The sequence below is a fragment of the Ursus arctos genome, unplaced genomic scaffold (genome assembly GCF_023065955.2).
Source record: "Ursus arctos isolate Adak ecotype North America unplaced genomic scaffold, UrsArc2.0 scaffold_13, whole genome shotgun sequence".
Classification (NCBI taxonomy): Eukaryota; Metazoa; Chordata; class Mammalia; order Carnivora; family Ursidae; genus Ursus; species Ursus arctos.
Window position 1 is genome coordinate 28386177 of NW_026622797.1, and position 13408 is coordinate 28399584.

At 35.2% G+C, this 13408-nt stretch overlaps 1 protein-coding gene across 6 annotated transcripts in view; it reads left to right on the forward strand.

Moving 5' to 3' along the window:
• Positions 1-13408, forward strand: part of HBS1L (HBS1 like translational GTPase) — an 82178-nt gene that overhangs the window by 6555 nt on the left and 62215 nt on the right. For 2 of the 6 annotated variants that reach the window (XM_026504849.4, XM_057311025.1), the window contains exons 3-4: positions 4904-5032; positions 5534-5728. In XM_026504849.4, coding sequence (XP_026360634.1) covers positions 4904-5032; positions 5534-5728 — 324 coding nt within the window. The other 4 variants (XM_026504850.4, XM_057311029.1, XM_057311027.1 and 1 more) reach the window with 4 other exon arrangements.

Consider the following 13408-nt stretch of genomic DNA (forward strand, 5'->3'; position numbering starts at 1 on the left):
AGAAACCTTTACAGAGGGAGGAACTACTGAAAGACATCTTAATCTTGCAGGTTAACACATTGATTTATCTAGGCTTATCTGGATAAATCATCCTTAATCTTATGTGAGGAACTGATAGTACACCAGGTCAGACATTCTGAGGATGCTTTTCTGATATTTGCACTCATGGTCTAGCTTTCTTGAGGTCAGAGTTTATCCTTGTGTCTCTCATAGCTCTTCATGTGTGTCTTGTGTGTGGTTCATATTCAGGACAGTTTTACTCCTTTAGTTACTTTTGTACTCTCCAAGAAGTCAATGTCATTATCAAAGCAGGAGATACAGGTAAATGGTTTGAGTTTTTTCTGTGACAAACTTTATTTTTAACAAAAAACATGTGGTTTTGGATTTTTTAATTTTTCAAAACATAGTGATATTAGATCAGAAACTTTTCCTCTTTAGTGGTATATTTTCCGAGTGATTTTCTGAAAAAAAAAAAAAAAAAGAATAGTTTTAGAAGGATCCTCTTTGTTCTTAGCCACTGTCATTGAAGAGATGATCATATTCATGGTCTTAATGAATTCTCATAATTGAGTGATTTTATCAATTAATAGGAATATGTCTAAAATTCATCAGCACTTGTATTTTTTTGAACTCTACTAAGCACAGTTTTCATGATGAAACGGTGATTTCTAAATGTTACGGTTTTTTTTCCTTTGGAAAGATTGACTCTGATACTGAATATTGAACATATGTCAAGGAATTGGGGATGGCAAAAATAACCTATATATTTAACTTTATTTGAACAGTTGTGGGTTTTGTTTTGCCTACTGAAATTAGAAGTGTTAAAAGATAAACTGAAGCATATTGAAATTTTTAAGAATCTATTTGAGCAAACAACAGTTGAATCAGGCAACTGCAAATGAAGGGGTTAGGAGTGCTCCACTGGAACAGAGCTAGGAGCAAGGTTTTTATAGAGAATACAGGAAACAAAGCAAAGAAATTATTTGATTGGCTGTAGCTTAAGGGTTGCATTATTTGGGAAAGTCTAGTTGGCTGTAGCTTAAGGGTTGCATTATTTGGGAAAGTCTAGTTGGCCTTTTGTGATTGGTTGTTCCTGAGGCATTTACAGTAATTGACTCTGGCTTGGTTTTCCATTTGTTGTCAAGGCATTGAAGCCACCTCAGTCGAAAGGCCTCCAGTGATTACTCAAACAGTAGTGATCCTTATTCAGTCCATTCCAACTCAGAATCTTTACTGAGCATCATCGTGTAAGAAAAGCCCTATTCTAATAAGTTTATAAATTAGTTTAATATAAGCTAGCATGTTTTTTTTTTTTTTTTTTTAAAGATTTTATTTATTTATGTGACAGAGAGACAGCCAGTGAGAGAGGGAACACAGCAGGGGAGTGGGAGAGGAAGAAGCAGGCTCCTAGTGGAGGAGCCTGATGTGGGACTCGATCCCGGTACGCCAGGATCACGCCCTGAGCCGAAGGCAGACGAATATAAGCTAGCATGTTAAAAGTCCTCTTCAAACATGCCACAGCGGTATGGTGGGTGAAGCCATAGCCCCGCATGAAGGAGTCTGGGAAGGCTTCTGGAGGGAGGGGAGGTTGGACTGGTAAATTAGGGAGGAAGAATGGCTTCCTTGGCAGAAGAAGACAATAGCGTGCTTGAGCTGTGGCCTGTGTGAGGCTTATTTGAGAACACTCATACGATTAATGCAGTTGCAGCAGGAAAGAGGACTAGGAAAGGAAGTAGGAGGCAAGCTGTGAGAGCCAGTTTTTAACTGTAGGTGTGTCATGTCAGCTTGTTGAAGGGTTTTGAGTGAGGGGACAGTATTTTCAGAAGGAATTGATGACTGTACAGAGTGGACTACAGGGGGGATTTGTAGGCCAGTGTTTCCTAATGTTCGCTGATGATCAATTGCTCAGCTGGGAGACATTTTAAAAATGCAGATTCCCTGCCCCGTTTCCAGCATCACTGAATCAGAACCTCCAGAGCAGGAAGCCCAGACAGCTGTGTCATTAACGAGTGCCTCTTACATGATTTTTATTTTTAAGGTGTTAAGGAAACAATTTGGGGCAGTTGTAGGAGTCAGATTTTGAATTCTGTAAACTTTTATGTTTGTTAAACTGCCTGAAGTTTTAAAAGTCACCACGGGTGTCCCAGTTTTTCAAAAAGCATTTCCATCAAAGTTTGTGATTAAAATTTAAAAACGAATAGCATTTTAGATTTATCCTTTCCTCTCCATTGCTCTTTTTCTTATTCTTTTATTGTATTTGTTGCTTTTTGGGCTCTCATTTCAACTTCAAAGATTTGGGCTGTTTTTCCCCACTAGTAGTTATTTTCCCTGGGGAATTTGTCTACCCTCCTTCCCTCCCCACTTCACAGCAAATCTAGCCAACCCTGCTTCCAAAACAGTGGCCATAGTAGAGGTTTCTGAGTTGGATTTGTGTGTGGATCGGGGGTAAGGAACCCTCACGCTTCCCTGAGGTTGGGTAGCAGTCTGGATATTGACAACTTCCTTTTCCCGTCACTATTTCCTAAGTGAAGATTGTTGAGGGAAATGATCTGATTTTTTCCTCACTTAATTTTTTATTTTTCTTGGGATTTTCTTTGCAGGTGAAAGCTATGAGAGGAAATTGGAGAAAGTGTATTTGTTACTTTTAAGCTAAACTGAGTAGTTTATTATAGCTAGGAAAATAATTCCTAAATTACCAGGCACCGAGTGGCCCCGTTCACATTTTTTTTAGTACTACCACATTTTATTAAATCTAAGATGACACAGAATGTAAATACTGTAATTTTATGTACCACTTGAAGTAAATAATGTTGAGATGCCATTTGATTGTAAGACACGTCCTCATTCTGAGATTTTAACATGAAAATAGTGATCCTCTTAAAGAGTCTGTAAATAGGATGTCTCTTCTGTTTAGCCATGCTGACTTTGTAATAGTGTTCTATTCTCCTCGTACTAGAAGGGGATAAATAGGGAGATATATATACAGCATCATATGTGTATTCTGGAAAAACCTTATGGTCTTCAAAACTGTATACTGAAAATAACAGAACATCTGGGAAAAAATAGGATCATGACAGATCAGACTCAATCTGTGAAGTACTAGCTAAGGCAGTAATCATGTTAATAAAAATGTTCGCACATTTGAAAAGATATGTTAACTTCCTAATAAAGAAATATTCTAGTAAATATAGGAGTTTACATTTAAAAAAAGGTAGGAAGCTTAATAGAAACGTGAAGAGTTGAACTAACGAGTAATGTTGCAAAGGCAAATGCTCACAGATCCTGGAGAGCCAAGCAGTAAGCATGCACAAAGCAAGCCGCACGTCCTCCAGACTGAGCCAGGAGGAAGTGTGTGGGTCTCTCTGGCATTGCACTCCATTACAGTTACGGTGTCATATTCTGTGGTGCGTGTTAATTTGTACCTGCTGCTATTAGGTGATGATGCCAAACATTGAAGTGTTGGGGAAAAAATCTCATAGACCAAAGCACTTGAAAGTTACACCCTCATCATTCTCCTCTTTACCATTTGGTCAGAATAGGTTTTGTTGGGGTAACATGCCTTATACCGGAATAGATTGAATTCTCTTCAGCTGTTCTCTCTATTTGCTCTCCTTCTCCAAGATGTCTTCCACCTCTTCCTCAGTTTTTCTGATGCTCTCACCTCATTTTTTAGAACTGTGCCAATCTTCTGTGCTTCTGTGGCACTTGTTATCTATACTACTATTTTGGCTTTTAAAATACATCGCTCCATTTTTCTTCTTTGCCTTTCCTACTCATCCGTAAGGCCACGGTTGATTTATTCTATGCGTACATAGCCCTTATGCTACAGCGTTCTGCGTATGGGTGTTACACATAAGCCATAGTATTATCTAATGTCTGTATGTGCATTATTTATAAGCAGTAGCCATAAATTTTGAATGTAGTTAGTTTCCCTTTCTTTCATTGATAGTGCCTTCTTGAACACATGAACAAAAGCTAAATGTAGGAACACTAAGCAGTAGACTTAAGTGTTACGTGCTCTTGCAGAAAGCTAAATAATATCACATCCCTAGTAACACCTTGCCTGTAGAATACTGTATTAAAATTTCTGTCTTTCTTATTCTTTAATTTTATTTCTTCATAATTGAGCAGAGTCTCCAGGAATTGAGTTCAGTGGGCATCCAGCTGAGGTGGAAGAGTCAGCACTTTGGGCGTGTGTGATTCTCCTTTGCTCACTTGTATTTTGTTTATGATACTCGGTGTATCGTGTCTTTCCTTCTTTTAATGAAATCTACAATACCAGCTATACATTGAGTGATGACACTGAGTGCTGTAGTATGGCGTAGACTGATCGCTGAAAGTCAAAGTTAGGTATGTGACACTAGCATGCAGCGTAGCTAGTGTTTGACTGAAAGTAGGACTTGTTCAGAAGTTAAGGCCTATGATTTTGGTCAACTGTTGGGTTCAGGCAAAATTAGCAGTTCTTGGAAAGTGAAAATTAACTCGTTTTTAGTATTTTCTTAATTATACAAATAAGCAAGTTTGGTATGTGGTTTGAAATATTTGTTCCAAAGAAGAGAACATTTTGCATGGAAGATGGAGTAGTAGGCAGGGAAGAGGTATTAGGAAAGGTAGCGTTTGAAAACTGTAGTGAAAATCAGCTTGGTTGAGGTGTTGGAGATAGGAAGAAAGGAAGAGGATGATTGCATGAGGCCAGTGAGCAGTTACTGAGGACGTCTGAGAGGGATTTAGGGTATGGTATGCTTTGTCTTCGTTTGTTTTTATCCATTATTATAGAATGTGGGTAAATGCCCATAGCTGGTAGGTCAGAATCTTTAATTTCTATTTTAACTTTTGTGGGGAAAAAAAAGATTTACTGGGAAGTGGCTGTGCTTCAGCGTTCTTCCGTCATTTTCTCTTCTAGCTGCTCAGTTTATTTACTCGCGGCGCGACAAGCCTTCACTTGTTGAGCCTGTAGAAGAGTACGATTATGAAGATCTGAAAGAGTCCTCCAGTTCTCTTCTGAACCATCAGCTGAGTGGAATTGATCAAGGTATAGTAAAAAGTGGTTAATCTGTGCTTCATGTGTGAAAATGATTGATAATCAGTATACCAGAAGTTATTAGGTTTATTGTGATTGTTCATAATAGTGATTGTAGGTAAGAATGGTATAAATGTCTCTTGTATCTTCAAGGAAAATTTACATTTTAGTAAGTATATTTTGTGAGGAGTTTCAACTCTATGGTTGAAAAATTGGTTGTGTGGCTGTTATTTAGTAACTGGAATTTTCGACTGAGATCTTCATTTCCTTAGAAGAGAAACTTCAGTGATTTGTTTTCTTCTAGCAATGTTTATTGTTTATTGTTTCATGAGCTCTAATAGGGAAACATAGGTATATTGTGGATAGAAATATAATCATTATAAGTAATATTTGCCAAGGAAAGAGGAGAGTTGGACATCCTAATGTAGTTTCAAATCCTTTTTTTGTTTTGTTTTGAAGATTGAGGGTTCTTTCATGGCATCGTTTATGGCTTTTAATTATTTTCTGTTCTAGCTCGTCTTTATTCATGCCTTGATCACATGAGAGAGGTACTTGGAGATGCTGTGCCAGATGACACTTTGATTGAAGCAGTTCTGAAGAACAAGTTTGATGTGCAGAAGGCTTTGGCAGTGGTTCTGGAACAAGATAAGATGCAGAATTGGAAGGTCAAGAGTGAGGGAGCAATATCTACAGGGAAGATAGCAAAAGGTATGCTTTTACTTGTTCTTTTTTATTTGTTTTACAGCTAATGGTTTAAAAGAGGCTTTGATTTGCTTTAGCTGTTTAGAAAAGTAGGCAGAAAATTGTGCGTGTTACAGTAATCCTGATGATCATCGGTTGATTTTCCCATTTGTGAATTTTTAAGCTGAGTGCTATGTTTTCTTCCCTCTGTTAAAGCTTGTTTTTTGATTATTTCCCTGCCTTTATTTTTAACTAGCAGAATATAGGGGAAATAAAATCAGATAAAAACAAGATAAGACACTTGTTGCTTCTTGTCAGTAGCTTAGAGAGCTTTTTAATAATTATTGTTTTTTTTTTAACTCTGATGGCTCAGAAGGTGGAAATTAATAGCCAGATAATTAATTACAAAAATGCCTTTATGTTTATAGCATTTGTAAATGTATTAGTTTTATTTAAATATCATAAGTATCATAATTACACTGTTCTTGCATTTCAAAGCCAGATCTTTAATTTTAAATTTACAGAATTTGGAGTTATTTCTTGAATTTAATTGGCATAAGAAGGGAACTAGAGATCTTTATAATAATTGGTTTGGTATCTGTCAGTGGGAGCATGGTGATTTCTTAACTGGGTTAATATTTCCTGTATCCTGAAGACTAGATTTTTACCATGCGAAGTTGTATGCAGTCTGTTACCATGAAATAAGGGTGGTTTTTTATTTTCTATTTAAATTTTAAAAGAATTTTGATGGGGAGGCACTTGTAACTGACCTTATGAAAATGAGTCTGTAATATTTTATCTTTATTAATAGTTTATTTCAGAAATTACAGAATGTTATTTGTTTGCTTGTTTTTAATACATTAAAAAATACAGGAGAAGATGAACCTAGTTCCTTACATTGGTCTTTTAGATGTTTTGAATTTGACAATTCTGATGATAATTTAAATATGTTAAAACCTCACATTATAAAATTTGTGAAAATTAGAATATTGACTAACTTGGTACTTATATTTGTACGTATCAGTGAGCAAAGTATGAAGGTCACTTTAGATGGTTAAAGGAAGGTAAAATTCCTTTATTACTGTTTTTTTCAGAGTGTTCACTTTTTATTAAATAATGATCAAATATTTGATCACTTTATTCATGTTATAATCAAAACATTTAGTAATTAAATGCCTCATTTCATGTTTCCTTTTGGTTGCTGTGACTGTCTTCTGCATATGTCAACCTATTCATCTGAAAATTAATGGCTTTTGTAAGGTAAGGAGTCTTATTATCTTCCTCTGAAGTTTCAGCTGATAATGTTCAAAGCTCTGGTCCTCAATCCGCACACCACTTGGATCATAGTAGCAAACCCTTTGATTTTTCTGGCCCAGTAGCAAAATCTGGATTATATCCTAATTCCTCAGTTGTACCAAGTCACTATTTACTCCATAAAAAAAAGAAACTTGACAGACCTAAAAGTGAAAAGAAACTAGAATCATGTAAGTTAACAAAAGAGCTGTCACTAGCTGACCTAATTGATGATATGCCAAGAGATTCTTGTAAAAGTCAGCCATCAGTCAGATTATCAACCACAGATAGTCTGGCAAGTCTATTTTCAAAGAATCTAGGTGCTGATGTGTTAAGACCTCATGAATCTGAATGTGTTTCCAAAGATGATTCTTCATTCAAAGAAATACCAGATTTAAAATCCTTAATGATAAAGAACATAACACCTAATAACTCTTTATGTACTCAAAATAATTTACTGCCTGATTTACAAAACATTCCAGTACAAAACAGCATAGGAAATTTAAATAATCCTTCGGTCTTAACTAGCTCATTGGAAAATAGAGCTCATGATAATTTAAATGCTAGTAAAATGACTGAAGTTGGAAATGTTTCTTCAGTTGAACAAAGTGCCAAGAATTACACTTTAAAAAACGACAATTTGCAGTTTTCCCAGTGTGAAAGTCCATCCCTAGCTGAGCAGTTTCAGGAACACAAAGAAAACAACCCGAGCCAGTGCTTTACTTTATCTGATCTTTGTAACCAGTCATCTGCCAGTTTCACAGATCTAAGTTTGGGATCCTTTCCCCTGTCACAGCTAGCAAATCGGTGTCCGTCTTCTACTGGAGTGTCAGAATTAACAGGATCTCTGTCATCTTTGGCATTTTGTAAAGCCTCTCCTACAAGAGACCTTGAGAATTTGTCACTTTCTGATTTGATTGCAGAAACAATTGATATAGACAACTCTCAGATTAAGAAGGATTCTTTTAAGCTCAGTTTATCTGAAATGAAGTCACCTGGAATAGATTCAAATATTGATCTTAGTGTCCTTATAAAACCCCCTGATTTTGTTCCAAAACACACGGTAGACCAATCAGTTGCTCCAACATCAGGAACAAAAGTTTTAAGTTCAAAGTTAGGGAAAAGTTTGAATTCTGCTAAGGATAATAAGAAAACCAATAAAGGCTCTTTGACTAGGAAACCACCTTTTTCTCTCTCTTGGACCAAAGCCCTTGCTGCTAGACCTTCAGCTTTTGCGTCAACACTGTGTCTTCGTTACCCACTGAAAAGCTGCAAGCGACGCACCCTTGACCTGTATAAGACTTTTCTTTATAGTAGACAAGTTCAAGACATAAAGGACAAAGAAATAAGTCCTCTTATAGCAATAACACCATTTGACTTCAAATCAGCATCTCCTGATGACATTGTAAAAGCTAATCAAAAGAAAGCTTTCACTAGAGAATAGTAACAAAAGGAAAACTTGATAATTGTTGTAGAGCTTTTGTTTTCAATTAATTTAAAGTCTGTAGAATTATATAATGGGATTCAAGTTGTGAGTTTTATATTAAAATTGTCTTAAGTCAGTTGATAGCTTTAGTTGATATGTATTTTTGCACTGAAAAAAAAATTTTTTTTTTACTATATCTTCTTTTAGTGATAACTGGCTTTATTTAAGTTGATAGCCTAAAAATGGGTGTATGTTTACAAAGTGCATATGGAAACTTGATATTGTGAAATCAAACCTCTCAGATATTTTTGTTCAAAGTATTCAACTTTATAAGTTTTTACAGTGAGATGTTTTCTTTTATAAAGTATTTTTGTGCTTCGTTCTTAAGCAAAAATGCCACTTGGAATTATAGTTTAGTGATAAAGATTTTTCTTATGATACGTGGCATAGCATAGGTGAGACGTAATTATATTTTAAAATATTAGTAATATCATTCCCATTCATTATTTTTCTGTAGGTGAATACTTAAAATTTTTCTATTAGAAAATTTTAAAATTCCTGACTTTTAAGAATACTGTGGAGGTTGTTGAAATACATTTTTGATGATAATAAAATGAAAATCCTTTAAGGGACCATGTATATATTAAAGTTGGATTAATACATAAATTATTTTTATACATTTTCAAAACCATTTGTCCTAAATGCACACTTTAAAATAAATATATAGAAAGTGTTTTCAAGTATGGTTGCATGTTGTTTGGATAGATAGTTTTATCAGATCTCTTACCTTTTTTTTTTTTTATACTGTAAGTAAAGAAATGTGGAGTTTTCCTCTTTGATACTGACAGCTGTGTGTACTACAGTGACAAAGTTTCAGCGATGGTAGACGAAATAAGAGCTCTTCTAGTTGCTAGAACAAGTATGTAATTCATCCCTTAAAGCAGTAGTCCTCAGCTAACAATCAGAATTGCTGGGGAAATTTTTTCAAAACACAGGAACTGTGGCTTCACTCTAGACGTGGTGAATCAGCCTCTGAGGGATGGCATTTGGGAGTGAGTGTGTTTTTTCAAAATAGTCCCTAGGTGATTGTGATGTGTTACTTTTTCTTGAGAACTACTGCCTTAGGGGAAGAAATCAGTAGTATGAGAGGAATTAATGATGCTGAGAATAACATCTGACTAATGTGAATTTGTACTTCATAGTTTCTAGTAATCAGGAATACCAAGGAAAATTGCGAATTAGGAATTATAGTCTTTTACATGAGCATGCTGATATTGTATTATTAATATTTCTTGCAGGAAATAGTATCTAAAATGTTATTTCTTAGTGAAAATGAAATGGCTGGCCTTTTCCCAGTAAAGAAATATTTTTCTCTGGCAGCTACTTCACTGTGCTTTTGATAATTTTTTTTTGTATTTCTCGTTTGTTTGTTTTCAGAATGACATTCCAATATTTTTAGCTGTGTATGATGTCTTATATCCAGTGTTTTGGTGGGAAAAGCAAGAATTATGTCTTCATTGTTCTTGACCACTTTTTTCATGATGTCTTCAGGTTTTGTTTTTAATTGCATATTTCAGTGCATATCATACTGGTGCTTAGGAGAGCATATAAATCACGTTATGTTTTATGGTCAATTTTAAAGTTTGAATTATCCCAACTGCTGATTTTGTTTTCCTAGTTTTAAACCTCGATGACACATTTTTAGTAATTTTGCAAAATTAGAATACAGCTCATCAGCTAGATTTATGTATGGGCAGTCTCCCACTTAGAATTGAATTGTATTCTATGAGTCTGTTTGGAACTGACAATAATTCCAGATAGATTAAGTGTTATGCAAGTGGTCCACTTCACACATGAACCCACGAATACTTATTTAACCCATATTGAAATTGAACAGTGGTACTATTATTTTACCTTCTTTTATAACAGATTTTCAAGTGGAAATACAATACTTCTAAGCCATGTGTAGTAGATCTTATAGAGTGAACTAGGTCTCTTTTTGTTGACTGATTAGGATTGTAAATACCATTTATAAGATTATTTAGGGGGAAAACTATGTTGCAGAATGATAGGGAAGGCAACAATTTTTAAATAGGTCTCTCCCTCTTTCCCTTGTCATGGCTACTGGTCCGTCAGGCACATGCATGATATGGCCTTGTTGACTAAGGAAGTGTCACAGTCTCTGAGATTCAGAGGGTGGAACCAAGAAGGCCCCTTGCCCTTTCCACCCTTGGCCTTTGGCCGTTGATACAGAGACCAGTGCCTGTTCCGGCTACATTCCCAGTGACGATGATTGCTTGCACTATGTGCATATTCTGCACCAGCTGCTGGTTTTTGACTGACTGCTGTCTTGGTAGCTCAGGTATGCTAAGAGTTTTGGTTAATTTTCTAATTCCAATATCAGTTTTGTGATGCAAAAGCCATTTTTATTTGCATTATGATCAAGCGCATTAATATTTTTCTTTAGGAATGTAAGCGGTACTGTAATTATATTCTAAGTGATATAAAATACAAAAGACATTGAAAATTACTATTTTTGCTCACCTTTTTTTGTCTTTAAATGATCTACATGATTTAAATGGTTCTTGGATGCTTTGTCCTTTTGCATTCTAGTCTTTGGTTGGCTCTTTTGGTTATGGTTCTTCTTTCCATTAATTTCCAAAAACTAGGGTTTCACTTATGTACATGATACTTTGCTTAACTTTTCTTTCTTTTTTGTTTTACTCTTTCCTATTTGGAGTTTAATAACTGGCATTCTAACTTCTTTTTGACTTTGAATCCTTCTTTCTTGAACTTCTCTTTTACTCTTTTATCTTCTCATGTAAGTAATAATAAATATTCCCAGTGTGTTATATTTCATGTTTAGTGTCCAAGTGGCAGGTCATGCAACTGATTGTCACACCAGAGATCAAACTAGTACAGTGCTTTTCTTTGTGTATGAAAGGAAGCGCTGTTAAACACATTTAAGAGAAAAGTAATGAGTTCGTATGTGATTATTTCCTTTTAAATTGACCCTGAATTTTTATGTGGACCATTACAAATAAACCAACTACACAGTTACACCTTGAAGACTGTGTATCAACAAGTTTTTTGTTTTGTGTTCCTATAAGTATGTATTTGGTTTTAGAGTCATTTTAGTAGTAGCCTAAAAATTGTTTTTTGTTACTTATATAAACAAAGAGAATGTTGACCAGACAGGGAAGGGTTGATAGAAATTTCTTTACTAGTTTTCTGTTAAAATTACATAGGCGCAGTGTTCACAGTTGTACATTGTATTTTTAATTTTTAGGGTGTAAAAGACTTGTCATTTTGAGTGTATATATACATTTTTGTAAAAGCTACATTAAAATAAATTATAATTGTGAGATTCTTTTAAATAAGAAAACATCACAGTTTATCCATAGGGATTTTTTAGATAAGCTTGATCCTTCAGAACAGAATTTTAATAATTTATGCTAAAGATACCTGCTTTTATGTTCCTGTAAACAAATTAAAAAAAAAAAAAAAGAAACTACCTGGTTGTAAAGAATTTCTTCTAAGATATTTGTCACTTAGAATTCTTGCTTTCCAAAAAGTAGAATTTTATATATGTTTACCTTGGAGGGCTTAACATACGATGCTCATGGGGACCATTTTAAACAGCAAAATTGCTAACTAAAATCATAATGTGAAAAATGTGACACTAAATAGATCATGAAAAGGGTACTTGTTTAGGGTGTGAGAGCTAGAACAAGAAGGCAGAGTATCTCACCTTTTTGACCTCAGCTGGGACTGTGCATGTGGGGGTTCAAATTTTTTGCTTCTCTGCACTTGTCTGGGCGTGATTGCAAAAGTGCCACACGTAGTGATTTTGGGGTTACTAATAAATTTTAGTGAACAAGTGAATTTGCAAATATGGAAACTGTGAGTAATAAGGATAGATTGTACATTTTTTGACCCACTATTCTCCATCCTTGTTGCTACTTTTCCTTTTAAAGACTATTAGTTTGGGGCAGAATTATGGAAACATTTGTTTTCTTTACTTCTTGGTTTATTTTGCCCAAAACACTTTACGCATTACAGCCAGAGTAACTTTTCCAAATTTAGCTCTAATTTTCTGTCCTCTGTATAAACGTTTTAAATTATTTTATAAGACCTTTTAGGAACTGGGTTCTGTTCATGTGTGCCCCTCCCCCCAACCCGCCTAAGAACAAACCCACCTGAATTTTTTCTGCTTCTATATAGTGCTTTGCCCCTGCCACCATCACCACTTCCCCCCTGGCTGATCATCCTTCAGGTTGTAGTTTATATATCACTTTACTCCTAATCCTGGGGTAGGGGAACCTTCATACACATTCTAGTTCACTGTATTCCTTTTACTAGCATTCCATGTAAAATGTAATCTCTTTCTCCAATACATATAGTCCTTTCCCCTTGTAACCCTGCTTTATTGTTCCTCACAGCACTTACGTCATCTGACATTGTGTGTGTGTACACAGTTATTGTTTTATTACCTGTCTCCTTACTGATCCCCATGCCCCCCATGCAATTGCTATGGGTGCAGGGATTTTATGTGTTCACTGCTGTTTCCTCAGCTTAGAATATGTCTGGCTCATAAGTGTAGGAAAGGGTTTAAAGTAGAAAGCAAGTGTCACTCTTAATACCGTCCCACATTCTTGTTCCCTACAGGAAGCTGTAAATAAATCTGTAAACAAATCGCTTCTTTTGTATTATTCTTCTAGAAACTTTACTTGTATACCACATATGTGAACCTACATATATATCTTTAGACAAATGGGAAGATACATAACACTTCTCTGTCTGTGTCATTTACCAAAGCATTTTGCAGATTTTTCCTTACAATTTATGTAGAGATCAATCTCATTCTCTTTGAAAGCTGTATAGAATTCCATTATAGGGTTGTACATTAAACAGCCCTTGTCGATACTCATTTTTAAGTGTTTTCAGTTGCTATTGCTAATGACTCCGAAATGAACATCATATATTTT